General features: G+C 44.9%; 1 protein-coding gene across 2 annotated transcripts in view; it reads right to left on the reverse strand.

Moving 5' to 3' along the window:
• Positions 1–14,655: 14,655 nt before the first annotated feature.
• Positions 14,656–27,419, reverse strand: part of LOC311044418 (uncharacterized protein) — a 99,469-nt gene continuing 86,705 nt past the window's right edge. The window contains exons 13-18 of one of the 2 annotated variants that reach the window (XM_084055973.1): positions 22,217–22,370; positions 21,039–21,250; positions 19,849–19,941; positions 19,598–19,755; positions 18,969–19,020; positions 14,656–18,208 (exon numbers count right to left, since the gene is read on the reverse strand). In XM_084055973.1, the coding sequence (XP_083912099.1) occupies positions 18,072–18,208; positions 18,969–19,020; positions 19,598–19,755; positions 19,849–19,941; positions 21,039–21,250; positions 22,217–22,370 (806 nt within the window). In that variant the 3' untranslated portion in view covers positions 14,656–18,071. Of the gene's footprint in view, positions 18,209–18,968; positions 19,021–19,597; positions 19,756–19,848; positions 19,948–21,038; positions 21,251–22,216; positions 22,371–27,419 lie in introns of both variants that reach the window. The other variant, XM_084055972.1, reaches the window with a different exon arrangement.

A 27,419-nucleotide genomic window follows, 5' to 3' on the forward strand; every position in this document is an offset into this window, starting at 1 on the left:
GGCTCATGGTAGGAGAGGAACTCCATGCTCTTAGGGACACATTGGTCACGCTGGGGACTGGACCAGAAGTCCTCTGGACAACTGGTGCACTCTGTAGAGTCTAACAACGAGGGCAAGATTAAAGGGACATACAAGTACATTATGATTCTCAACATAACCTACTGGACATAATATGTAAACCTACCAGTCTCATTGCTGATCTCTCCATCAGAACAAGCGATGCAGTCAAAGCAGCAAACAGGTTCCCCTTTCCTTCTGGCTAGACGGGTTCCAGGGGAACAGCTCTCACTGCACACTGACCGAGGAGGCTACAGAGGAGATTAATCAATCTCAGTCTAAACTGAAACTGTTGAGCTCAATATTAACTACTTTAGAAAGTCAAACTAACCTTTGTAGATTCAAAGTTCCAGAAGATTCTGTTTTCATCGATGATGAGTTCTTCACCTGCTGAGGCAGAGTTCTTGAACACACCTACATTGTGAACCTTCATACTTCCATCAGGGAGCCACACCCAGTTCATGACATCATAGATCGGTAGAGCATCGCCATTCTCATCAAATGATACATCATCACCAAACGATGTGGTGAAGTTGACCTTTTCCAGGTAATACACAAGCTGGAAACGGTGAGTAAGTTTATGAATATCAAGACTTTTCAAAAACTATTACTACAATATGCACAATACTTACATTGAGATGGACTGTTGTTGTATTAACTACACCCTTGTAGTATTTACAACACAATCCCAGCCATCTGTGACGGGGTGGGTGGATGGTACAGATGAGATATCTGACCATTTCAAAGGGCCTGCATTGGCACTTCAATAGGAAGTCAGTGGGAAGTCAAAGCCTTGTCAAAGGGGGGCATTTGCCTGGTGTGAAATGGTGTAATTTCACACCTGGGTTGCAATTCTGCAAACGTGAAGAGGTCGGCTGCCTAATCTGTATACTTGAACTCAATTATAGATGCACGGAAAGGTCGGACTTTAATTTTCTTTTTTTTTCTTTACAAAAGGATTTCACACTGGAATGCACTAGCAAACTGCACTGACTGACAAATGACCTATTCCAAGTCTATGAAATGGAGTTGGTACAACTGAAGTTCGGGAGGTAGACCCAAGCCCCCAGAGTTGCTGAGAAACATTGAAGCCGCCACCCCAGTGACCAAAGCTGGAACTGCAGGCGGGGAGAAATACATGCACGAGCAATACTGAGAGATATTTGTATATGTATATATATATATATATATATATATATATATATATATATATATATATATATATATATATATATATAAATATAAATATGTAAACATATTATACATAAATACATATGCATTTACATATAAATATGCATCTCGAGTGTATTTAATAAATATCTCGCGTTCATTCCTTGGCAACCAGGCTGCCGTAGGACGCAAAAAGGACACTAGTGCGCATGCTCATAACTCTATGGTGTGTCCAAAAACGACTCAATAATTCTACTTCCGGGTACTTCAAAGCGCCACTGAGCACATTCATTGAAATGATAGCTGGGGGCGGGGCAATCCGCCCTCTAGTTATATTATACCTCTATGGGTAGACTAAGCAGAGGACGACCAGCTCAACTCTAACCAGCCACTGGCCAACTCCGCCAACGTGCCATCTCCTGATCTCCAAGTGTTACATGCATGGCTCAATTCTTGCAACAAAGGAGAGAGTCCACAATAGTTTAAAGTTGAAAATAGATTTTCATTAAACTAAATACTGAATTACTGAAAAGGTACTAAGATCTGTGTCAGTAATCAGTCAGTAATAGTGTAGTGTAGTGTATGGTATGTATGCATTGTGCAAGGTGGTGGATGCAAAAGCAAAGCAAACAAACAAATCAAAGCCAAAAGTATCTGGGTCCACGAACCCCCCTCCCCCCCCCCCCCCGCACACACTTCCCTCCTTGGTCACATGATTTCTTGCATCTACCTCAGCATAGAAAGTACAGTCTCCCCCCAGATTAGCCTGGTTCCATACCATAGATCCCGCCCACTCTCTCGCCATAATAATACAGATTTTTTCATCCTACTATGTCAAATTTTCAGGGGTTTTACCAATGTCATAATGGCTTATTCATTATTGTTCTAAATTTGAATTCAACTAGAAACATTAACATTTAAAGTGTGAATTCACATCACACCTGCCATGGTTGTATTGTGTGTAAACTGGCACAGCTGTGCCCAATGAAAGGCCCTCTTCCTGGCACACACTGCAACATGTCATGGAGGGCATGGGCCAGAGCATACACAGCCTTGTACACATTGTACTCTCTCCTGAGTTCAGACACATCCAACAGTGTACTTTCTGCTGCCCCTAGGTCCTCTTGTCCTGTACACACCCTTCCACCAGCATCCACCCACTCTGATGGAAGGGGTGCAAATCTACATGGAAATGTGTGCTCCCAAAACTGCCTCACCTGAAGAAACACAAATACATTACCTTGTGAACATAAAAAAAAAACATCCCTTTGAAATGAAAACTTAAATACAAAATTAAACAAAATACTCACTATGGCATTTCCATGGCTGTTGTCAGGATCATTGTCCGGATGTATTTTTAACATGAAGTCCTTGAGACCTGGTATCTCTCCACGATGGAAGGCAACACCCAGGGTGCTTCTCAGGTACGGCATGAAGTGAGGATTCTGTAATCTAGGATCACTTATCCAGGCCAAATCGGCTATCCATTGTAGACCTGTCACATCCTGCTTTACCACCTGTAGATTGTGTTGGAACGTCACACACACACACGCACGCACGCACACGCACACACATACACACACACACAAATGTACTATATGCAACAGGGAGCGCCCGTTTTTCTGGTGTCCCGTTTATACATTTGAAAACCTCAAAAAGAAGAGCATTTATTAAAAATATAGCATATAATATAATTAAATATTCAAATATTTGTTTGACACAGAATCAAATGTTTTATGGTCATGATTCACCATAAATGATTCATGAGAGCCTGGATGGCTTGGTTCCGGAGTTTTCGCTCCGTGGCACCACAAAGTAGATAGTTATGAATCGCTAAAATGAACATGTATCATGACACAAACCTCCTCCATCAGCTTAACCAAATAGCTGCCATATCCAAATACAATGGCTACACGAGCTGTGGATGTCTTCATCACAGTGACAATCCTCTGAAGTTCAGCTGGGTCATTGTCCCAGGGCAGAACCTTCAAATAAGCCAGACAGGCCAAAGCAGACTGGGCCAGCTCAGACTGGAAGATTCGGGCAGCATTGTGGCCGTAGTCATTATCAATAAACACAACTCCTACCCAAGTCCACTCAAACCGCCTCATAATCTGGAGCATAGCTTTCACCTGATTGAATAAAGAATGGAGGGATAGGTGCTTAGACTAGGTTATTCACATGCAGTGATGGAAAGTAGGCTGAAAGGCATGCTGAAAGGCATGGCGAGAGAGTATGTTTTGCCCCCTGTCCGTCCGTCCTTCTGTCTGTGACCAGCTAATCTCGGCCACCGTTGGCCCGGTCGCTGTGCAACTGCGCACGCACACTCCCTGGATGCCACAGCAGAACCTCTGCCCCACATTTCTCAGATCAGCCTGTCATAGCGCCACCATGAGGCCGAATTTTGCAAAACACATTTTTTGATACTACTCCTACAGATTGTGTCCAAAAAACACGCGAATCAGTGCACAGTATCTCTATAGTCATGTGATCAACATGGATCTTTCCGATTTTCCATATTCCATCCTGATTGGCTAAGATTGGCTTCCAAAGTTTGCAAGATTGGTTAATTTTGAACAAAATGCCTAAAATCATGAATGCAGCATGCAATTTACGTGAAATTTTCCATGTAGTTTCGCACTTGGCCCAGGAAGAAATGCCACTTGAAAACTCATGGTGGCACTATAAAAGGCCGATTCACGTTTTTACCTATGACTGCACCGATCTGTGTGAAACTTTGCACGCACACTCCCTAGAGACCAAGGAAAAACCTTTGCCCTGCATTTTTCATATATGCCTTTTAGAGCGCCACCAGGAGGCTGACTTTTGTCATACACATTTTTTGCTATTACTCCTTCAGATTCTGTCCAAAAATCACGGAAATTGGTACACAGTATCTCTATAGTCATGTGATCAAGATGGATGTGTCCGATATTTCATACTATTCCTACTTGGCTAACATTGGCTTCCAAAGTTTGCAGGATAGGTCCGTTCTGAACAAAATTCCTCAAATCATGAACGCAATTTGTGATTTTTTTGCACGCAAATTCCCACTAGAAGAAATGTCACCCTTTTCAAATTGGCGCCACCAGCAGGTCTAATTTAGCAAACCACATTTCACTAGTAAGAGACCACACCTTCTGCTCAAGTTAACGGATTTTATTGAACGAAAATGGGTGGATGTGTGTGGATGGGGAACCCGGGAAGGGCGAGACTCAGGGTGGGGGGAGTATGTCTCGGGAGCGGACGGCCACCGGGGCTCGAATCGGGTGGCGTTGCCTTCGCTCGGGATACTGCCCCCCCCCCCCCCCGGGTTCCTGGAAGAGAAGAAGGAAGCAAGGTTAGTATTGAGGCGGCGGAGGTAGTTGGGGTGGACGAGGGGAGAGTTCGAGACCACGTAAATAGTAGGAACATGGAGCAAAGGCTCGCAGCTGCTTTTAAGCTCGTCTACTGAGGTGATTGTGACGTGAGATTGGCTGGCTGATAATGGAAGGCAGGTGTAGGTGATAAGGTGATGGCGAGCGGGGAGTTGCCGTGTTAAGCAGAGGGAGGTCTCCACTCCTGAACTTGCGTTGTATACAACTGCATTTCACTAGTAAGAGACCACACCTTCTGCTCAAGTTAACGGATTTTATTGAACGAAAATGGGTGGATGTGTGTGGATGTGGAACCCGGGAAGGGCGAGACTCAGGGTGGGGGGAGTATGTCTTGGGAGCGGACGGCCACCGGGGCTCGAATCGGGTGGCGTTGCCTTCGCTCGGGATACTGCCCCCAAAAGAGCAAGGAGATGAGCGGATAGTTTAGGGACGGAGGGGAGCGAGTGTGGGGACCCCCATCGGGGGGAAACGGAGCGACAGGTTGCGTTCGACCCAGGTGGAGATGGGCGTTCCGAACGTCCTGGATGTTACTCCTGATGTAGGTGTGGTAGGCCTGGGAGGACCAGCGGCCGAGGATGCGGATCAGGTGGTCCGAGAGACCCTGTCTGGAAGGCGGTGGAAGCGGCACCGATGCGGAGGGAGTGTTCCGAGTAGAGCTGGGAAGGAAGGCCGGATAGGGTTAGGATTTGGCGGAAGTGGCGGTGGAACCAGAATCGGGTGGCTATGGTACCGGTCTCGGTGGTGAACAGGGGGTCAAGTGGTGAGGCGTCGAGAGAGAGTCTCAGGGCGACTATCGTGAAAGGGGTTCGTAGGGACTGAGTGGAGTGCCGGTTTTGAAAATGTGAATGACTGAGGTGCGCCCTAGCTGGTCGGTCTTGCTACGCCTGAGAGTGAAGGTGAGGGAATCGGTGGAATGGAGAGCGAGGTCGATGGAGGCTAGGGTGACGTGAGGGGTTGTAATGAGAGGAGGCGGACGTAAATTCGGAGCAGCGCAGGAACCCAAAGAAAGCAAGCAGGAGCATGCACTCGAGGGTGAGGTCGATCAGGGGGGAGTGGTAGCCGGAACGGAGGGTGACCAGGCAGCTGAGGAGCAAGTCAGAGGTGAGTGGGTGACGTCGGGACGGAACCGGGGTCTCGCTGCGAGCGAGGCCTCGGAGCAGCATGGAGACGTGGGGGTGCGTGATGGCAGGACAGGGGGAACCGTGTATTAGTTTGAGGAAGAAATTGATGCCGCTCAGGTAAACGTGCAAGGTGGAGGTGCGGAGTTGGAGACGGGAGTGAGCGTGAGTGACGAATGCGGCAATGATCGAGACGTGAGTGGAGGGGAAGGGGACGCCTGCGGAGGACCAGGTGAGACAGCGTAGTAGGGGCAAAATGTCAGGGGAGTTTGAACGGCCTCTGTTAATGATGTCGACCGTGGCGGTGTTGTCGGAGTGTATGAGGATGCTCCTCCGGGACCACAGCAAGCAAGACTGGGCGGCCCGGGACGTGAAAATTCTGCAGTAAATTTCCTGCTCCTGGACCCCCCAGTAAGTGCCCAGGTTGAGCTGCTGAAGCGGGCGGCGGCTTGGGTGGCGAAGAGGACGTGGTAGGAGTAGAACCCCGTGCCGCCGAACCGAATTGCCAACTCGAGGACCAGCATGATGTAACTGTCCAATTCGGCCCGGCGGCGGGGGTACGATGCACAGACCACATCCCTATAGAGGGAGAAGGCGTAGGCAAATTCCGCGGGGGTTAGGTCTCGGGAACGAGAGGGGAGTGATGGAGGGCTGGATGAGCTCCGCCAGGTCGACATACGCACCATTGAGGATGTGCTGGCGGAGGTTGGATGGGACCGGGGATGGTTGGTTGGCTGAAAGCACGGGTGTGTCTACCGGGGTGACCAGAGTGTAGGTGGGAGCCGGGTGGCCGGGGTGGGAAGGAGCTTTGGGCACCCGCCGTGCGTGAGACGTAGAAGGGAGAGAAGGGGGGGGGCGAGGTGGGGGCGTTGGAGGGAGGCGAGGCGGGGGAAACCTGCCAGGGGGGGAAGGAGGGAGGACGTTTGCGGGTGGCGAGGTGGGACGGGCCTGCCGGGGGGGTAGAGCAGGAAGGGGGGGGTAGAGGTGACGGGGCGCTAGGCACTCGCCGTGTTTGAGAGGGAGGGGGGAAGGCAGAGGGGGGGGGCGTAGACGTTGGAGGGAGGCGAGGCGGGGGAAACCTGCCGGGGGGGAGGGAGACAGAGGGGGCGGGGCACTAGGCACCCGCCGTGCACGAGAGGTAGAAGGGGGGGGAGGGGGGAGGGGTGGGAGTGGTTGGGGCACTAGGCACCCGCCCACGAGGGGGGAGGGGGGGGGGGGGGGGGGGTTGGGAGTGGTTGGGGCACTAGGCACCCGCCCACGAGGGGGGAGGAGGGGGGGGGGGGGTGGGGGCAGGCGATGCGTGCGCCGGTCCGCGTGCGAGTGGGGGGCGGGGGGGAATGGAAGTGGACCGAGCACGTGTCTGCTGGAGAGGTGTTGTTGTCGAGGACGCCCGCTGGGCGGCGCCCTCTGAGCGAGAGGCCCGGGTGGGCGGGGCCGCTCGTGATGTCTCTGGACCTGCAGCACGGCAGTGCGCGAGATACAGACGGAACAGCGCGGCCTTGCGGCCCGTTCGCTGGAAAGGAATGCCGCCCGCCGCTAGCACCTGGTGCAAGCCGGGGACCGTGATGTCGGAGTAAGCGAGCTGAGGCAGTGCGAGCTCTGGCCCGCCGGCGTCGGGTGCGTAGCGGCGGGAGGCGGTGGAGCGAGACGAGCGCTAGGAGCTGCTGTACCGAGCGGGAGGAGGCGGCGGAAATTGGTCCTGCCTTGGCTGGGCTGGTGGAACTAGCCGCAAACTTCGGCGGCTCCCGGAGTCCGGGGCGGACGGGCCGGTGTCGGGGACGACGCCCTGGCTGCCCGGAGAGGAGAACAGGTCCTCGTCCGAGGCGTGGAGGACCAGCTCCTGCTGTTCCATGGCTGTGGAGCGCCGGTGGAGAGAAGGCTGGAGAGCGCAGCGGGCAGCGAGTTGTTGTTGTTTTTTTTTTGTTTGTTTGTTTTGTTCTTACCGTCTGGCTGTGACTGTGGATGAAGTATGGTGAGTAAATACTTTTACAGTGCGATGACGGGCTGATTAAGCGTGAATGAAAAGCTTCGAAATAAGAGTACAACAGGTACTAGAGCAACAAGTTTTGTAACAAGACTTTGTGCGGACGTTTGGCGTGCGAGACCACGTAAGTAGTAGGAACATGGAGCAAAGGCTCGCAGCTGCTTTTAAGCTCGTCTACTGAGGTGATTGTGACGTGAGATTGGCTGGCTGATGGAAGGCAGGTGTAGGTGATAAGGTGATGGCGAGCGGGGAGTTGCCGTGTTAAGCAGAGGGAGGTCTCCACTCCTGAACTTGCGTTGTATACAACTGCATTTTTGGAACAAAATGCCTCAAATCATGAATGCAGTGTCCGATTGCCGTGCAAGGCCTAAGAAGAAATGGCACCCTTTTCATATTGGCCTATTATAGCGCCACCAGGAGGCCATAATAACCTACCTGACCTGGCGGAGACTTGTGCTCCCTGGGAGCACTTTTTCTAGTTTATACTTTTTTGTAAGTCGGGGCATGATAATAAATAATAAATAAAGTAAAACAATCAGACATGACACATTGTGAGCTTGTAGATCGGCTATTTCCACTATATTTGAAATTGGGGTTAAGTGGTTAATTCATGATATATATGTGTGTAAGTTTAGGTCCCAAGAGATCATATATATTCTTTTCACGTTAACTATTCATTTGTTTGGTAGCTATCAATCTTTTCAGTGGATACATGTATTCAGATGCCTGTCAGATTGTCAGACTATGCTGCACCGCAAGTCTAAGATGGAAAACATTTACATACACAAGCTGAGGAGATGACGTGAGATTTCAGTTGTAGGTACGCTTACATCAAAGTGGCGACAGATTGATAAATACAGATTATTGCAGATTGGTGTACACCCATCTTTTTTGACTGTGCAAGGTTGATAAATGAGGGCCAATGTATATTTAAAATGTAATGGAGTGAAAGTCATGAGCTTGATAAAATAAATAAATCCAATGTACTTTCAGTGTCCACCACTAATACCAACAGATCTATTGTGAGAGCAGTTCACCTGGAAGTCATTATTTGGGTTTGTTCTGAAGAAGGATGGGAACTGATTCAGGTCACTCAGACAGGTGCAGGTGGTCACATAACTTACCTGAAAAAGGCACAAAACATCTGTCATAATATTACATTTTTGGACAAATTTCCCCTGCAAGCAGATCATGTGCCCTCAGGGGGGAAAAAAGAAAGACATGTAAAGAAAAAAAGCTGTGTAAAATTTAGCTTCAAACCAGCAGTGGCAACCTTTGTCATTCGGAATCCCATTTCAGATGGGATTCTCTGGCAGACAACGTGCTGTTTTAACACAGGTTTAACCAACCCAATAATCAGAATGCAGACTGAATACCCCTATATGCATCCTTATGCACCATGGACAGTTGACTGTCTTAAAACATCAAGTTTTAACCTCTAATGAGTTACTAAGCTATACATTTCACTAAGCGACATTGACTTTTTTATAAGGTATTATAAGACAATACCAATAAATCCCCCCCCCCCCCCTCTCTCTCTCTCTCTCTCTCTCTCTCTCTCTCTCTCTCTCTCTCTCTCTCTCTCTCTCTCTCTCTCTCTCTCTCCTCACTAAGAGTGTGGTGTAGACAGTGAAACACTATTCAGATCTATTCAAAATCATGTGCGGATCTTACTAGACCCGGGACATGTGCCATGCACACATGTAGTTTGTATGAAATCTCATTATGTATAGAGCCACAGCGATTGATACGTAAGGTTTAAAGTACATAAAACATTTTTTTAAAGTTACAATGTTATAGGCTAATTAACATCCTAGTTACCGACTCAGGGCCAAAGGATTCTTACTCTCAGGTCTGGAAAGGAATCAAACTTCCAACACAGATGCATTGAACGTAAACCTTTTGAAAACCTGCTTCACACTCCATTCACAATCTAACCTCCCTGCTCACATGCTCTGTCTGCAAGTACATATGTTCTTTCAAATATTTGTGTTTTATCATAATTTAGATTGGTAAATAACCCACATAAAAAAATAGGCTACTGTTTACAAAATAGACCATGGTAAAAGGGGAGTCAAGTAGGAAACTTACCACCGGCACTCTGTACAAACCTAATATTCTAGAGATAGCAATAGTATTTGTCGAGCTGGCACTACCCACAATTCCGAGTACTGGAGGGGACCCAACACAGCTCTCGTCCAATTGAAACCTCTTCTCGCTACCACTGACCAATGACAATGCTGCACGGAATGCAACTCCAAGCGTCATACAGTTATCATAGAGACTGTATCCCAGAGTCACATTGGGTAGCAGGCTGGAGTTTCTGTTGATCTCTGTAATGGCAAACGCCATGGTCTGGGCACACCTGAACCCCCTATTGTCAAATCTAACACACACAATGTCACTGTAACCTTGCATATTTATCTTTGTAGAAATATACAACAGCAACTAATCATGGGCTACTATCTATCAAAACAAAGTTACCATAACAGTCTTGCTTGTATTTGTGATACTCACCTAGAGCAAGTGGGTTTCTGTGGCTTGGAGGTGAAAGACAGCTCGGGGTGGACAGAGGAGAGGTGAATATGAAACAAACCTCCCAGGACCAAGTCTCCAGCCTTGTAGATTCTGTTGAGATTAAACTGTTCCTGTAACTCACAAGAAGAGGAAGTTGAGGAAGACAATGCAGAGAATGAAGAGAACAATGTCAAGGTTAAGTACAGGTATGAAAGCAGATGTATGACTAGAGAAGCCCTCATGACTGTCCTCCTCTGTCTAACACCCCCCTTCTCTAAATCCATTGTCCAGTTGCTACATTTTATACACAGTGCTGTGCCATCCCCTGTGCCACCTTATGCCACTACGTAATCTTTCACAACAGCCATTAGTGTGAGGCCATCCCCCTGTGCAAACGCATTACGTAATCTTTCACAACGCCCATCTGGGCAGAGGCATGAGATGCAAATGATCAAAGTTCTAATACATCTGATGTCATTTCATACTATTTTAGTATCTATTCTGGAAAGAGCTGCTATTGTAATTGTGTGTATTACATTGTGTATTGTTGTTGTGACTTCACCACTACACTTTTAGTTAGGGAGAAATTGTCGAGTTGTATAAACATGTTTGGCTTGCCAAAAAAGGTCTTTAAAGGTAGGGTAGGGGATTTTCTTTGGTTAAAATAGCTTAAATAGCTCAGCCAATAGGAACACAGAGGGGGCGGGCCTTAAACAATTTAAGCCTGTCCCTATTGGCCGGCTAAGTGCAACTAGCAAGTTTGAGGTTTTCGATGCTGGGAACTGGAGTTATGGCTGTTTAAAGCCCAGCCAATAGGAACACAGAAGGGTGATTTCAGCCTGTCCCTATTGTGCACCTATAAAGTTTCGGAAGTTCAGCATGTTGAGTCATGGCTGTTTAAAGCCCAGCCAATAGGAACACAGAGGAAGCGGCGCAATGGCGTAGCATGGCACCCTGGGGCCCCTGGGTGCCATGTGGTCCCTGGTGGTCCCTGGTGTGGCTATTGTGATGGCAGACCTCTGACCAGTGTTGGTGGCAAGTTTGGTGCGGATCGGAGCAACGGTGCGCCTCGCAGGTCCACATGTTACGTGTGTGTGTGTGTGTGTGTGTGTGTGTGTGTGTGTGTGTGTGTGTGTGTGTGTGTGTGTGTGTGCGCGCGTGTGTCGTGTGCAGTGCTGGCTTGTGTGTACGTTGTGCCTCGTAGGTCCGCATATTATATCAGCTGTTAAGGCCGGGCTCGGACAGACGGTACATAGTCGGAGAAAAGGTCTGTCGGATTAACGCATGCCTCCCCATGCAAACACACACGGTCAAAACTAGGAGTGGTTGGCACCACTCAAAAATGGGACCCAAAGCCTCCCTCCTTGGCACCCAGCATGAAGGGTTGGAATGGAGGTAGGTACCCCCTGGCCCTGCGACATACTAGCGTCATGTCCAGGGGGTGTACTTGTAAATGATGTGACATGCTAGTCCACGACATACAGTGCAACTCTTCACATGTGTGGTGCCCCCTGAGGGTAGAAGTGAAAGAGCTTTTGGAGATGCGGTCTAGAGGCCCTTCAACGTGCGAGAGGCCCCAGCAAAACGAGGAACAGTTTAAACACTTAAGTACTGTTTTGTATTTTGGCTATTTAAAAGGACATTTCACTTTTTTTTCCTATACAAACCCATTGTAACTTCAAACTCTATTTTAACCGTGTTAGATTCATCAGAAACACCCGTCCGTGGTTCTATGAAAAAAATTAAATAAAATAAAAACATTACATTTTGCACTTTTTGTTGCACGTCGTGGCTTCTGCGGCTCTATAAAGATCGCCAAAATAAGGTAAAAAAACGATGGCACTCAGCGGAGCGAATGCATAGTACTTGGCAGTGAATGTGTTAAAAACGAAAACTATTTTTGAAAAGTGTAGAAAGATCTGGACAAATCTGATCTTATAGGGGTCCATGGCAATAAATCCTTTCAAATGGGGGTCCACAGCCTAATGTGCATCAAGTTAGGGGGCCGTAACATTAAAATGTTTGAGAAACACTGTCTTTGAAGGCCCATGATGCAACAGGCCAGTTCCAGTGGGAACTGAGAAGGAAAATATCCAAGAGAGGAGGATTAAGATTGTTGTTAGCTAGTTAAAGTGGATGAGATGTAAAACACGGCAGAGTGGAGAGTTAAGTTAGAGGTATGAGGGAAAACAAGTGTGAAGCCTCAGGCACATTCATCTCACCAGCTCTGCTCCCACATGACCAAATGACAGTCCCTTAGCTGAGTGTCATAATCTAACAAGCAGCTCCACAAACACACTACATTAATGAACCCAGACATAAGATACACAACAGACCATTTAAACATGGTCCGACAATAAGGGCTGCCCGATTGTAAAGAAAACATGTGGGCAATTAAAACCTGTCCAGACATGCCTGCCCGGGCAAGTACCAATTGAGCGCAATGTTTTGATCTCTCTCTCTCTCTCTCTCTCTCTCTCTCTCTCTCTCTCTCTCTCTCTCTCTCTCTCTCTGTTCAATAGGCTCTATGCACAGCAGCCATATTGGAAAGAAATTGGGCCTCTTCTTACTTCCTTCACAGGTGTTACCAATGATACTAATGAAGGGCTCTGTTCCATTCTGGTCAGGGTGCTGATATCGTGCATGTTGACTCACTAGAAACACTCCATTTTGGTTCCCAAATGGCCCCTTATGGTGGGTGTCTAACTCTGAGAGTGTACAAATGGAACCAAATGGACCCGTACACTTTCAGAGTTATGGGGGTCCTTGAAAATAAGACAACCACTATGCCACACTAAATGGAACAGAGCCTTAATTAGCCTACTATCATTGGTAACACCTTCGAAGGAAGTAAGGAAGGGGCCCAATTCATTCCCAATATGGCTGCTGTGCATAGAGCCTATTCAAACAAAGTCTTTCTCTTAGTTGCTGTCCAAATGGAACCATTTGGTTCCATTTGAACACACTCAGAGTTACAGACCTGTAAGGAACCATTTTGAGAACTTTGAGAACCACTTACCGACTGTATAACACCCTCCATCCACCTCTAATGACAACAGGAGGCAAAGCGCTGAAATAATGAATTGACCTTAAATACCTGGACTCATGGGTCAACATAGCTCTGGTCCAGAGCGTTAGCGAGTTGTCTCAAACGCTCTGCCAGGCGCGCTGCTGTTCTCATAGACCGAACATTCCACTACCGTGCGAGGTCTCCAACTGTAGTAAAAAACTAAACTATTTCACTACTCAACAAAGGCTATTTTGTGTTGTTGAAAGTCTATTCTCCGGGGTGGGAAGCCTGTCAGAAGCCCACCTTCTTAGTAAAATACACTATTTTTGAAATAAAATGCATCCAACTGGACCCCGCAGACACAACCAAGGTAATTAGAAAATATATTTATATATATATTATATTTGTATCTAGTCCTACAAGGTTGCAAGCTAATTTCAACTAGATTATGGTCACCACTGTACAGTTTTCTTTTTAACACATTGACTGCCAGAGTTTATTCATAATTTACCCCATTGACTGCCAGCGATTTGCATGTTTTTTTGTTTGTTGTTATTTTGTTATTTAAATGCATTTAAGTTTCTCAGGCCATGGTTTTGAACACATACAAGGATCGACCACCAGAGAGCAGCAAAATGACACCCTCGATGACTCGCTGACCGCCCCCCCACCCCCTCCAGGCTCAAACAGTCAAAACAACATGAACCGGATGTGACGTCTTCGACAATCTCTGATCGGCCTAAAAACGATTGCTATTGGCTGCGGTTGCAGCCAATAGCATTAATTTCCGTTAGCATTTTGGACCAGATTTAGAAAGATGGCGGATTTGAAATCGCTGAAAAACAGGCTTTATTTTTGAAGACATATTTATTTTCTCTAGCTTTTGAGCACAGCTAGATCTGATACTCAGTCTGAAGACCATAGATTCCACCTCACTATTTTCTGCTGTGCATATTGAAGCAAGTTTTTCACTTGCTGCATGTATTTGTTGTATATCTTTTTTTTTTCTTTTTCTTTTTCTCTTGTTTGATCTCCTCCCCCAGCCCAAGAATACAGCCCAAGGAGGTATCTTCTTCTTTACTTGAGATTACATTATCGTCAACTCTGACCTTGAAATAATTTGCATTACTAAGAAGAATGGATTCCCGGTGTAATGACAGTACTAAGGTAAACCTAAGGTAAACCTTAATATAAGGTTTACCTTATATTAAGTTAGATAGCTGTGACTTTGTTTCAAGAGGATATGTATGTGCTGTGTTACACATTGTATGTCACACACACACACGCACGCACGCTCGCTCGCACGCGCGCGCACACACACACACACACACACACACACACACACACACACACACACACACACACACACACACACACACACACACACACACACACACAGTAAATGCCTTTCTTCACACACAGTATTTTTTAGATGGTATATTTGTAAGTTTGTGGTAAATACAAAGCGCATACAAACCAAATAATGCTCTGATTAAGGCATACAAATAAAATAAAAACAGTAGATATGGAGCTATACATTCTTATATACAGATGTAGTGAAATGAAGGCTTAAAAAGTAAAGCATTAAAACATACAAGAGAATGAAACTGGTCTTTTCCTCACATCCAAGTACAAAGTCAACTTAACCGTCTCACAAAATGTCTGCAGAGGAAAAGAACAAACACAATCAACACAAAATCAGATAATGACAGACGTAGACGAAGATATAGACGCAACCCCTTATTAACGAGCTATGGAGCTCAGAAGCAACGTTTATTCTGTGATGCTGCGTCAGGAAAAGTTTTTTTTTTTAAAGAAAAGAAAAGCAATACATAATCAGATAATGCACAGAAAGATTGTACATTATAGATATACAAACAACCCCTTAGTAACCACTCAAACCCCAGGATCCGTATTCTGGGGGAAAACTCTCGCAGAAAATAGAAATCTACAACGCGACGTTTTATGAAGCTTGTAGATCGGCTATTTTCCTGTGAAGATATTTTGATGTAGAGTGGAAATTGAAAAGACACTGGTACAGAGCCCTGTGGAACTCCGGGTTTAAGTGTTTTTTAAAACGACCCCGGGAGCTAAATTAATCCTTAATGAATTAAACAGCAGAGTCTATTCAGTGATGCTGGGAAGCTTTAAAAAAACAACAACAACACACATTTAAAACAATTAAAATGTCATTCAGAGCGACACATAATACAGTGGTACATTTTACAAGAAAACATACGATTATAAGTTGTGTCAAATTGTGTTTTTTATTTTATTTTTATTATTGTTTTAATATTTAAAATAAATTCAATTATTCATGTGCAATTAAACTTGAACAAATAGTGATCAGAATTCTAAGACTGGGCGATATTATGGACAAAATGAAATATCACAATATGTTTGATACATGGGTTTTGTGACGAGATCTTGTTTTGCGTGTCGTGAGCTTGTAGATCGGCTATTTCCACTTTTCTTTGTAAAAATTTGATAATTAAAGCAAGTAAAGGCTTAACCCATTAAGACCCGATTCTATAAATGTCTTCTAAATCCTAACAGTTTTTTGAAAAATGCTTATGTTTCTATATCAGTGGCGCTCACACTTTTTCATGTCAAGGACCCCCAAAATGATATGTATTTAGCCGCCGACCCCCATCTCAAAATATGTTGGTCCAGGGATCCCCCAGAAGCAAAGATTTGAGTTAAAAATGTTCGCTTTAAAAAAATATATATATTCAAAGATGTGCACAAATGTTCACAATTTTTCAAAAAATGCAGATCTACAAGCTCATAGCGTGCCACTCAGTGCCGCGCTATGAGCTTGTAGATCTGCTATTTTTGAATAGCCAAAGACATCTAAAGTGACACAGATGCGTTCCCGGTCTAAATGGATAGTGATTAAAATCTGAAAACATTTTAATCAGATCATTATATGCATAATTCCAGCCGTAATAATCACGATGTGTCAGCAGTTCTCAACCTTCTCTGGATCAGGGCCCACTTGAAGATCTTGAAAGTGTTTCGGCTGCCCTGTTAAGTGGTCAGATGGAGGGCCGTGTACATTTTCAGAGCATGTTTTATTTTAATGATCAATGAAATCGATGGCTTGGATCAATGGAACTAACGTTGTATAAGTTAAGTTTGTATTTATCTGTATCACAATTAAAACAACATTTATAGGTTTTACCATGAGTTTTTTTCCTTTCCAATTTGTGGAACACAGTTCTTATTATGCCATAGAAAAATGTACTCCGTGACCCACATGTCGTCTTGGTCAGGTAGAAACCTTGTATGACTCCAAAATGGTTACTTTTCAGGAAATGGAAAAAATAACCTGTGTTCCAATGGAGCCAATGTAGTTATTATTTAGTCACACGCTCTTGTTAATACTTTTCATGTTTTACAGTACGTATGAAACCCACACACACACTTAGGGCGGCTTCACACTGGGTCCGTTTGAATCGAAGCGTTCCCGAGCACGCTTGGTTGGCCAGCATTCACACTGGCCAAGACTAGAGACCATTTCATTTAACAGTAATGGTAAATAGGTGCCTCATGGGGGCGCTGTGGACTATGGTGCTTTGGGAGAGAGAATGTCATTCACAGAAGAAAAGTCATTCTAGAGTGAATAATAAAGTTTGACTATGTTCCTGACGTTGTCTTGAGTTATAATAACAACAGATCAACAATACACAACCAAAGCAGTGTGTGCACTGGTCTTTGAAACCTCGAAATGCACTGTCGTCTGTTAATATGATATTGGCGTCACGGACACATCCTTGGTAATTTAGCAGTGACGTCACGGACTAATCCTTGGTGTATTTATCCTTATAAATACGTTCGCCACACATGTGTTTTTTGTTTATTATTTTACACGGCTCGCGCTACTCAAACACTAGCGGGATTATTATTTCTTGTCAACATTCAAGTAGAACTATGAGAAGGTATAACCCAGCTAAAATAATGCGTCATTATAAAAATATATAAATGATATATGATTAGCAGTCCACTTCCTTCTCTTGGTACGGATGGATTCACACTGCCGCGTTCCGTTCCCGACTCCGCAGCAATCGGACCCGAGACTATACCTCCCAAGGTGGTTTCGGGTACGGAACGGTGATGCGTTACGGGGAACGGTTCGCTACGTTCACACTACCACAACATCAGCCAAGTGGTCCAGGGTGCACACCCGGGACCATAGTGTGAAACCGCCCTTAACCACTTTCACTCAAAAATAGTTTTTTAACCCATTAAGACCATATTCTTTAAAATGTTTTATAAATCCTAATAGTTTTAATAGTTTTAATCTGCTATTTTTGAATAGCCAAAGAAATCTAAAGTGACACAGATGCGTTCCAGGTCTTAATGGGTTAAAAATAAGAAAAAAAGTGCGTTGTCAGCTCGTACATCGGCTGTTTTTGCTACTTTTGTGTGACACTACTATGATGATGTAAGGCATTAATTTACGGTCGAAAAAAACAAACACAAAAAGTAGAAACACGGAGATTCGAGGTTTCTGCCCGAAATCGACAATATAAACTACTGACTGTCTGACAATGCAGCGCTGGAAAAACAACTAGAAAACAAATAAACCTCTCATAGACTCACAAAGCATTAATAGAAAGAGTTATTTCATCAGACTGTAACATATACAGACGTTTCAGTGAAGGAGATACAACAATGACACAATGTATGTGACTTAATACACATGAGGGGAGATACCGTCCCTGAGTGTGTGTGTGTGTGTGTGTGTGTGTGTGTGTGTGTGTGTGTGTGTGTGTGTGTGTGTGTGTGTGTGTGTGTGTGCGTCTGTCTAACAATTACATTGTTAGACAGACAGGTCAGATGGTCTCTACATAGTTGCTAGGGAACAGGCCCTGGCGGCCATCTTTGCTGCATCCTCTCCACCAGGCTTTATCGATGGTTTCCACGGCGATGATGATGTCACCGGGCTCAAAGGAGATCTCTGATTCGTCCTCTGTGGGGGACGAAGAGGCGGAAGATGAAGACCACGCCCACTATACATCTGACTACATTTTAGATTTTCTATATTTTTGTGTAGTTGTTTTGTTGCACTGTCGTTTTGTCCAGTTGTTTGAGTGTTGAATGTTTAATGGACCACAATGGAAACAAGCCTCTGGCTTTTTGTGTCTCATCCACATGGCGTGTTTAAAAATTGCCTGTACCTTTAAAATTGCCATTCAGACATTTGCAAACAGTTGCAAGTTGGAATCTCTGATCGGAATGATTTAATTCTGACTGAAGAAATAATTGTAAGTACAGTCACCAAAGTTTTTCTGATTCTGATCACACGGTTAATCATTAACGTTAACCCATTGAGACTTGAAGCCGATTCTACATGTCTCCTAAATCTCAACAGTATTCTGAAAAACGTATATTTCTATATCAGTGGTGCTCAATCTTTTTCATGTCAAGGACCCCCAAAATGATATGAATTTGGCCCCAGACCCCCATCAAAATATTTTGTTCCAGAGACCCCCAGAAGCAAAGATTTGAGTTAAAAACGGTTTGCTTTAAAAATATATATATTCAAAGATTTGCACACATTTTCACGATTTAAAAAAAATAGCAGATCTACAAGCTCGTAGCGCGGCACTCGGTGCTGCGCTACGAGCTTGTATAACTGCTGTTTTTGAATAGCCCAAAGTGTAAAATAATGCTTTTTAGCTCAAATCTAAAAATGACACAGTTCCAGGTCTTAATGGACGACATCTCACCTGCCTGGTAGTCGTACAGAGCACGGACACGCATCTGTCTGTCTGCTACAACCTGACAGAGAGAGAGAGAGAGAGAGAGAGAGTGGTGGAAAGTAACTAAGTACATGTACTCAAGTACTGTACTTAAGTACAATTTTGAGGTATTTGTAATTTACTTGAGTATTTAAATTTCCAATACTTTTATTTCTACTACACTACATCTCAGAGGCAAATATTGTACTTTTACTCCACTACAATTATTTGAAAACTATAGTTACAAGTTACTTTGTAGATTTTGATTATTATTATAAAACATACATTACCCACCCATACATTACACCCTATATACATTTTGGCCGTTTGAAAATAGCCGATCTTCAAGCTCAAAATCGCGACGCATTGTGAGCTTGTAGATCTGCTATTTTCAAACGATTTTTATACATTTGAAAACTTGTGAAATGGGACATCCTGCATAATGAGTACTTTCTATTTTTGGTACTTTAAGTACATTTTGATACCAATACTTTATCACTTTTATCACGTAAATTATGAATTCCGGTAACAGAGTATTTATACTTTTAATTAAGTCAAACATTTGAGTACCTTTTCCACCAATGCTGACAGATAAAATGTGTTTGTTTGGTTGCTACCTGCTGTCCGTTCTCTGAGATATGGGGCTCTTCTGGGTTCTCCTCCATGATCCCATGGTTCCATGGTTCTTCTGGGTTCTCCTCCATGGTTCCGTGCAGGTCGTAACTGGTCAGCTCAGGAGAACTGGGATCGGTGTCAGACGGGCTGACGGAACGGTCTGGACGAAGACACACGCATGAACAATTTAACGAGAGGCAATAAGAATGTCGTTATTTATAATGGTTGTTCATAAAATAACTAGAGAACAAACCTGTGCCGTTCAAATCCTCCACATCCTCTCCGTTTGTGACGCCATTGGTTGACGGGATCACAGCTTCCTCTTTGATTTGCTGGCAAATCACTTCTCCATCTGAAACAGACGTTTGATTGGTCAGAACAATATTTAAAGGTGTGAGTGTGAGCGGTATTTTTCTTTTTTCATTGAAAAATGAAGAAAGGCGAAGATGTGATTAAATCAACTCTTTACAGGAACCATAAACAATGGTACTAAATATAAACGTAGCAGAGAACAACTTCATATTTCCTCCAGTTAATATGGACAGTGAGACAATATTTGAAATAGCTTCAATAGCTCAGGGACATTGTACATCCCAGAGGGCTGGAATATGAATGGAAAACTATAAAGTCTGCAACGCAGGTATATTTCTATAGCTCCACTTGTTTATTGATTATCAATTCATCAGGAATTTAGGAATCACCTTTGGAATTTGAATGGAACACAAACAAGGCCAAAATGTCATCAATTTTCAACCCCCCCCCCCCCCCCCCCCACCCAAAAACATCATATGAATTGTATTCATATATTCCGATGTTCGACGTCAAACACAATTGAATTGAATTGCAAATTATTTGTATGACAATAGGCTCTATGCACAGCAGCCATATTGGAAAGAAATTGGGCCTCTTCTTACTTCCTTCACAGGTGCTACCAATGATACTAATGAAGGCTCTGTTCCATTCTGGTCAGGGTGCTGATAACGTGCATGTTGGCTCACTAGAAACACTCCAATTTGGTTCCCAAATGGCCCCTTATGGTGGGTGTGTAACTCTGAGAGTGTACAAGTGGAACCAAATGGACCCGTAAGGGTCCATTTGGTTCCATTTGTACACTCTCAGAGTTATGGGGGTCCTTGAAAATAAGACAACCACTATGCCACACTAAATGGAACAGAGCCTTAATTAGTATTATTGGTAACACCTGTAAAGGAAGTAAGGCAGGGGCCCAATTCATTCCCAATATGGCTGCTGTGCATAGAGCCTATTAATCATCAACTTAAATGTTGTAATCGTGACAGCCCTACCTAGTGTATGGATGGCCCCGCCTCCACCTATTCATTTCAAAGAAAGTTGCTCACCCAGCGCATGCTCCCCCGGAAGTACCCTCTACTTCATTTGGGCACCAAATGTTGGATCGGAGCAACTTTCCCGTGGCTACTTCACCTGTGACACCTGACTCCTCCCATTCCTCTGACAGCTCAACGCTGACTGGCTCAGCAAGGGCCTGGCTGTGATCCGATTGGTCCTCCGCCTGTCCGTCAGCCTGCTCCTCCAATGACGTCTCAGTGGTCTCAGGTTCTGTTTCCTGTTTAGAGTCCGCCCCTTCCTCTTCACCTTCTGCCTCGGCCGTCTGTGGCGTCTCCAGGACAACGGGGCTGGATCAGGGTTAACATAGTTAAAGGAGCACTTCACCCGTTTTCAACGTATCTTTATTTGCTCCTCACTAATGCTCATTATAAGACGGAACCATTTATGTTTACTTACTGTGTCTCAGTGGGGAGCTGTGTGGACAGTTCAGAAACCCAACTACCAGTGACATCATTGGTAGGCCGGTTTGCAAATAGTTTTTCTTTTTAATGCAAAAACAATGCTCTATTATAGCATGCTAACTTTCCAGGAAGAAAAAAGCTGTCCTTTCTATTAGCTTGGCATCCCCATCGATGATGTCACTGGTAGGCGGGTTTCTGAACTGTCCAGTTGACAGAGTTGACAAAGCAGTTTAACATATCTCTGCTGTCCGGCAGAAACCAGCTAACTCCAAAATGTTCATTTTTCAGGAAATTAAAAAAAGAGTTAGGAGGTTTTGTACAGAACAGCTGAATGGACCTCCAAGCTCACAATGACGTTGGAGGTAACAAGGGGGTGGAGCCTGGAGTCAGCAAAACCTACTCCGGTGGACTTAGCTGGTTTAGCAGAACGTTTGAGGATCCAATGGAGTTAGCTGGTTTTGTCAGAAGCGCTTTTTAATGCTTTTCATTGGTTCAATATTCTCAATATTTTACCAACACACAGACACAGTAAGGGGTGTTCAATGGCACTGATTTATGGAAAAAAATGCAAAGGCGTCAAAATGGAGTTATCTGGTTTCTGCCGGACAGCAACGAAATGTATAATAATAAATAAACAAGCAAACTTAACCTTTTAAGACCTGAGGCGATTCTTAAAAAACATTTCTAAACAAAAAAATCTAAAAAAGAAAAATTCAAGATTTTTCAAAAATAGCAGATCTACAAGCTCAAAGACATCTTAAGTGACACAGATGCGTTCCAGGTCTTAATGGGTTAAAACTAAACTGAAATTTAAAGTAAAAAAATAAAATAAAAAATCTAAACTATAAAAACCTTGGTCTGGATTGTGGTTCTGTGCCGGCCTTGTGTTCTTCCTCCTTATTCACGTCCCCCTTATTCACTTCCTCCTTATGCTCTTCTTCATCCTCCTCTTCCTCCTCTTCCACCAGAACAGCCTGGACTCTGTAAGCTACTTCTGACAACAGCTCTGGAGAGAGAGAGAGTACAGTATAATATACAGTACAGTGTGTGTGTGTGTGTGTGTGTGTGTGTGTGTGTGTGTGTGTGTGTGTGTGTGTGTGTGTGTGTGTGTGTGTGTGTGTGCGCGCGCGCGCGCTGCAACTCCACTACATCTCAGAGACAAATATTGTACTTTTACTCCACTACAATTATTTGAAAACTTTAGTTACTAGTTACTTTGTAGATTTTGATTATTATTACAAAACATACGGCAAGCACTTCAGCCCTATATACAGTACTAGTGATGTGTGGGTCGGGTTTTTTCATGACCCGCCCCACCCCGCCACGGAACCCAACCCGCCCCGCGAACCCATATATAAATCTATGGCTCAACCCGCCCCGCGACCCGCGGTGAAAAAAAAAAAAATCACATTCATAATAGCCAGGGGTGCACATAACTGGTGCGCATGTGCGCATGCGCACCCAAAATAAAAAATGCGCACCACATCAGACGACGCGAGGCGCTTTTGCATACCAACAGCTGGGACAGGAATTTCCAAGCTTTTATTTTTTAGCAAAACTAAAAAATAAAAGCCTGGAGATCGAGGCTAGGAATTTACTTCCTGAAGCCACACTCACACAATCACGCTAAAGCATGCGTCGGCCCCATACACAGCCATTAGGCGGAGGGGGAGAGGACGCATGCTGCACGTGATTGTGTGAGTGTCTCGCATCGCATTGCCTCGCTGCGTGCACGCAGCCAGCAGCGGCTGTTAGAGGCACTCGTCACCGATGATGAACGCACCATGATGGTGCAAAATATGCCGTGAACGTCCCAATCTGGCGGATAAAAGCAGTGCAGCACAGCACCAACCTTGGGGGCTTCACCAAACGGTGTGAGAGAAAAAAAAGCGGAATTTGGAAGCAGAGCGTCCTTTTTTTTTCTCTCGCGCAGCAGGATTTGTCATCTAGGAAGGTTATTAAACAAATTTAGCCGGGGCGTCTTTTTTAAAACTGCGGGGAAAATTTGTGAGATATCCAAAATGGCTGCCGTGAGAATGAACTTTTTTATGATTTGACCTACAATCATGCACAATACATGGTTTCAGAGCTTATTTTGGTCAAGAAATACATATATGTTGTTTATATAATGAGTTGACCTATTGTCGACCTTCAAATGCAAGATGGCTGCCAATTATGAGCTCCAAAAGGAAGTTCTTTTCAAAATCGTCACAGAGCCTTCATAATAGGCTCAAATGAAAGCTCTGCTCATGATGAGTTGAGTTATGGACACAGGGGATACCCCCATCCATCTGTGAAAGTCGGAGATCACCCCTGTTTGCTTCAGCAGGGTGGGTTATTGGCCCCAGATGCAGTTTTCACAAGGTTGTCTGACTGTGCTTTGTCTGACCTCTCACCCTAGACCTGTCCGGTTTGGTAATACCTGCCAGGAGTTTCCTCCTACTGGCATAGCTCACAGGGTTCACTGAGGTACTCAAGCTCCCTTACCACGACAAGGTGGTCCTTTTTTTTTAATGTATATGTTTGTTTTCCTCAGACATACTAAAAGATAATAAATGAGTCAAATGAAAATAAAGGGATGGGGAAACGCAAAACATGACTGCTACAGTACATTAGCATAACTACGGTGCTTCAACAAATAGCATTCTAAAATAATAATTGATCAACTAGTAGCCTAATGGCCTAACGGGCAGATTTGGAGGCAACAGCATCTCCCTCTGGCTAGTCTGGGAGGCATTGCCTCGGAGTTTGGACGGCAGGGGCGCGGCCACTGCGTTGTGATTCAAATCAACAGCCAATGAAGAAAAGGGGGCGGGATCCACATGCAGTGGGTGTTGCATCTAAATAGGATCGACGGGAAGCAATTTCCCCTTGAGAAATTTCGGCCGCCATTGTTGTGTACTGCTGTTTGCCTCTCGTCGGACTTTTTAGACGAGTTGCACGGCTCTCAGACCGGTAAGAGGCGTGCCCGCTCAGATTCAGAGCGTAAATAACATCCCGCCCACAAATCCCAGGGCTCTGGCCCAGAAGTTCCTCGCCGAGCCGGCGAAAACTTCTGGGAACTCAGATTACCCTCTGGCTGACACAGCAACCATGTAAAGTCAAACTGAAAATATAATTGTTAGAATAAAACACACTAATGTTCACATCACAATATTATAGAAATAAAGGAAATAAGGGTGGAGAGAAAAGGCTGGTAGAAAACACAAAATACAGAGTAGGGATGGATATAAAGTAAGCTAAGCAGACAATATAACGTAACAACTTGTTGTTGATGGATGATGAGAACCGGAGACATAATCACTATTCTTCATCAGAATCTGTTGATTCTCCAAACTGACTCATCACTGCTACTCTCATCTGAGCAGTCATGAGATGTGAGCTAATGGGTCAAGGGGGGAGGGTATGGCGCCCTGGCCGGCACTTCCCATTCACTAGTTCCCAGCCGTGACCAATGGGGGAGGATGTTCTTGAAGGTTGTAATGGAGCTGGCAATATGTAATGTAGTTTGTCCTTTCCACATGAAGATCCAAGGTGTCCTCATCAGGTGGGAGACGAATCGTACACTTCTTCTTCAATTTGTGCCACATGGAAGCTCTGGCCTGGCCACACGTAACATCTGCACTCTCTGCGTAAACAATTGAGAGGACAAATGCTTTCATATCTGCTCTCACTTCATCTTTCAACTCCAGACTCTCACCCACTCGTCCCAGGAGCTCTCTTGCCTCAGGAACTACCATCGCCTTCTCCAACACCTTCTTCTTTCCATGCCCATAGAAGCCTGAGGTGTGGTCACTGCCAGTAATCACATGGAGAGGTATGATGATGTCTGCAACCTCTTCAGACAGCATGGCACGGCAGTTGATAAATGCATTCAGCAGCACCTGGAAACCTGTCTTGGGGTTTCGGGAAGACATTTGGGACCTGTCGATGTTTTGCTGCCCGGCGATCATGCTCATCATCCTTGATGCTGAAGGGAAGGTCATACTTGTCGTTGATGAGAATGATGAGGTAAGCATTGGCATGGCGTGAGAAGATAATTCTCAGATTTTATGCAGGTAGTCAATCCAACAGTACTCTGAACCATCCCGCTTCCTAGCCTCTCTGTCCTCAGGTGTGGGGGTGGCAAGCCGCCATATCATACCCATGTCTACAAGGCTCACATGGTTATGTGGTTTCTCAGGAACTGGTTCTAGGGTGAAAACCTCTAACATCTTGCTCTTCACAGTCTTGCGCATTGACCCATCCACATTGAAGAGTGAAAGGCACTCCTCTGTCACTCTTCTCTCAAGGGCTGATTCAAGTTGTATCATACCAGATCCCTCTGCTAGGTCCACCAGGGCCGCAAGTCCTGATCTCTCCATATGGGCCACCTGCATAAGAGCACCAGAAGGTGTGCAGATCTTTTCACTTGCAAAATTCAGTCTCTTATTCCTGTGGATGGTTGCAGTAAGAGGCTTGATCTTGGTGAACACCCGCTCTTGCAGAAAAGTCTCGACCTGCGCTTGGCCATCTGGAATTGCAGTCTTAAGGTCATGCAGTAACTCTGGTGAGGCAACCAGGCCAGACTGTAGTGACCTCAGTGTAGGTGAGATGTCAAATGGGTCAGCTTCAACATCCCTCATGCATGCCTGCAGGTCCTGAACTGCTTGCTCATCCTTCTTCATCCTCGCTGGCTGGCATTCGACATGCTTCCCGTGACGACGCTGGCACTGGAGGCCCCACTTCACAGTAGACTTCACCCTTGCAACGTTGTTTGCGTTCCTTGTTGTCGAGAACAGTTGTTTCTCATTCTGTAAAAGCTGAGTCCATCCTTGCTTTAGCTTTGAGTTCAGAGTTATTTCTATCCATAGCTGGAGGGGCTGGCAGTAGTAGGGTAGCCCTGTCATCGACTGGGTAAAGTGATCGTTGAAGAACTCCATTTGCTCATCTGACAGTGAAGAGAGCATTGCCCAGTAGTCTGGCAACCACCTCCCATAGTCATGGTTGTCGTATGCCATCAGTCATTTTCTCAGTAGCCTACCCTATTTAATGGGAAACCGCAAATCAGCAACTGCTGTTTACACACAAACATTGACTTTATTGACCTCAGAAATTACTTCTGTGTACTTATACTGTATATTATTCAACTCATCATGAGCAGAGCTTTCATTTGAGCCTAATATGAAGGCTCTGTGACGATTTAAAAAAAAACCTCACTTTTGGAGCTCATAATTGGCAGCCATCTTGCATTTGAAGGTCGACAATAGGTCAAACCATTTTATAAACACCAAATATGTATTCCTTGACCAAAATAAATTCTGAAACCATGTATTGTGCATCATTGTAGGTCAAACCATTAAAAAGTTCATTTTCACGGCAGCCATGTTGGATTTTGGTCTCTCACAAATTTTCCCCGCCGTTTTAAAAAAGACACCCCGGCTAAATTTGTTTAATAACCCTCCTAGATGACAAATCCATTGAGAAACGGACCTTCGCTCTCCACGGTCACGGAAGTGCCACAGATGACCCAACTGGGGTGCGTTCGGAAATACAGAACTGAGCACTGCCCACGGTTTACTTTTGATTGACTCTCTTTCAGATGTTATTCGTGGGCTCGTGGCTCTCTTTTTCGTCCTCTTTGCAGTGATGTTCCTGCATAAAAGCCTTTACTCTTAACCTTAAACTGATCAGATGGTTTGGTTAAAGGGACTATATTAAAGTGTCTTTCTTTGGTTCTGATTGTTACTAGGTTCTGATAGTAACTTGGTATATTCTATTTATTTTATCTAGTCTATGTATAGCCTTAGGGAATATAGTCTGTGTATGTAATGTTATTTATTTTATCTAGCCTATGTATAGCCTTAAGGAGTCTGTGCCTGTAATTGTCTCCGCCAGGACGAAAGGCATGGCGTGAGAGTATGTTTTACCCCCTGTCCGTCCGTCCGTGTGTGTGTGTGTCCGTCCGTCCGTCCGTCCGTGTGTCATTCTGTCATTTTGTGGACAGCTAATCTCTGGCACCGTTGGCTTGATCGCAGCGAAACTGTGCACACACACTCCCTGGATGCCAAAGCCG

The sequence above is a fragment of the Gymnoscopelus microlampas genome (genome assembly GCF_963454915.1).
Source record: "Gymnoscopelus microlampas genome assembly, chromosome: 4".
Taxonomy (NCBI): domain Eukaryota; kingdom Metazoa; phylum Chordata; class Actinopteri; order Myctophiformes; family Myctophidae; genus Gymnoscopelus; species Gymnoscopelus microlampas.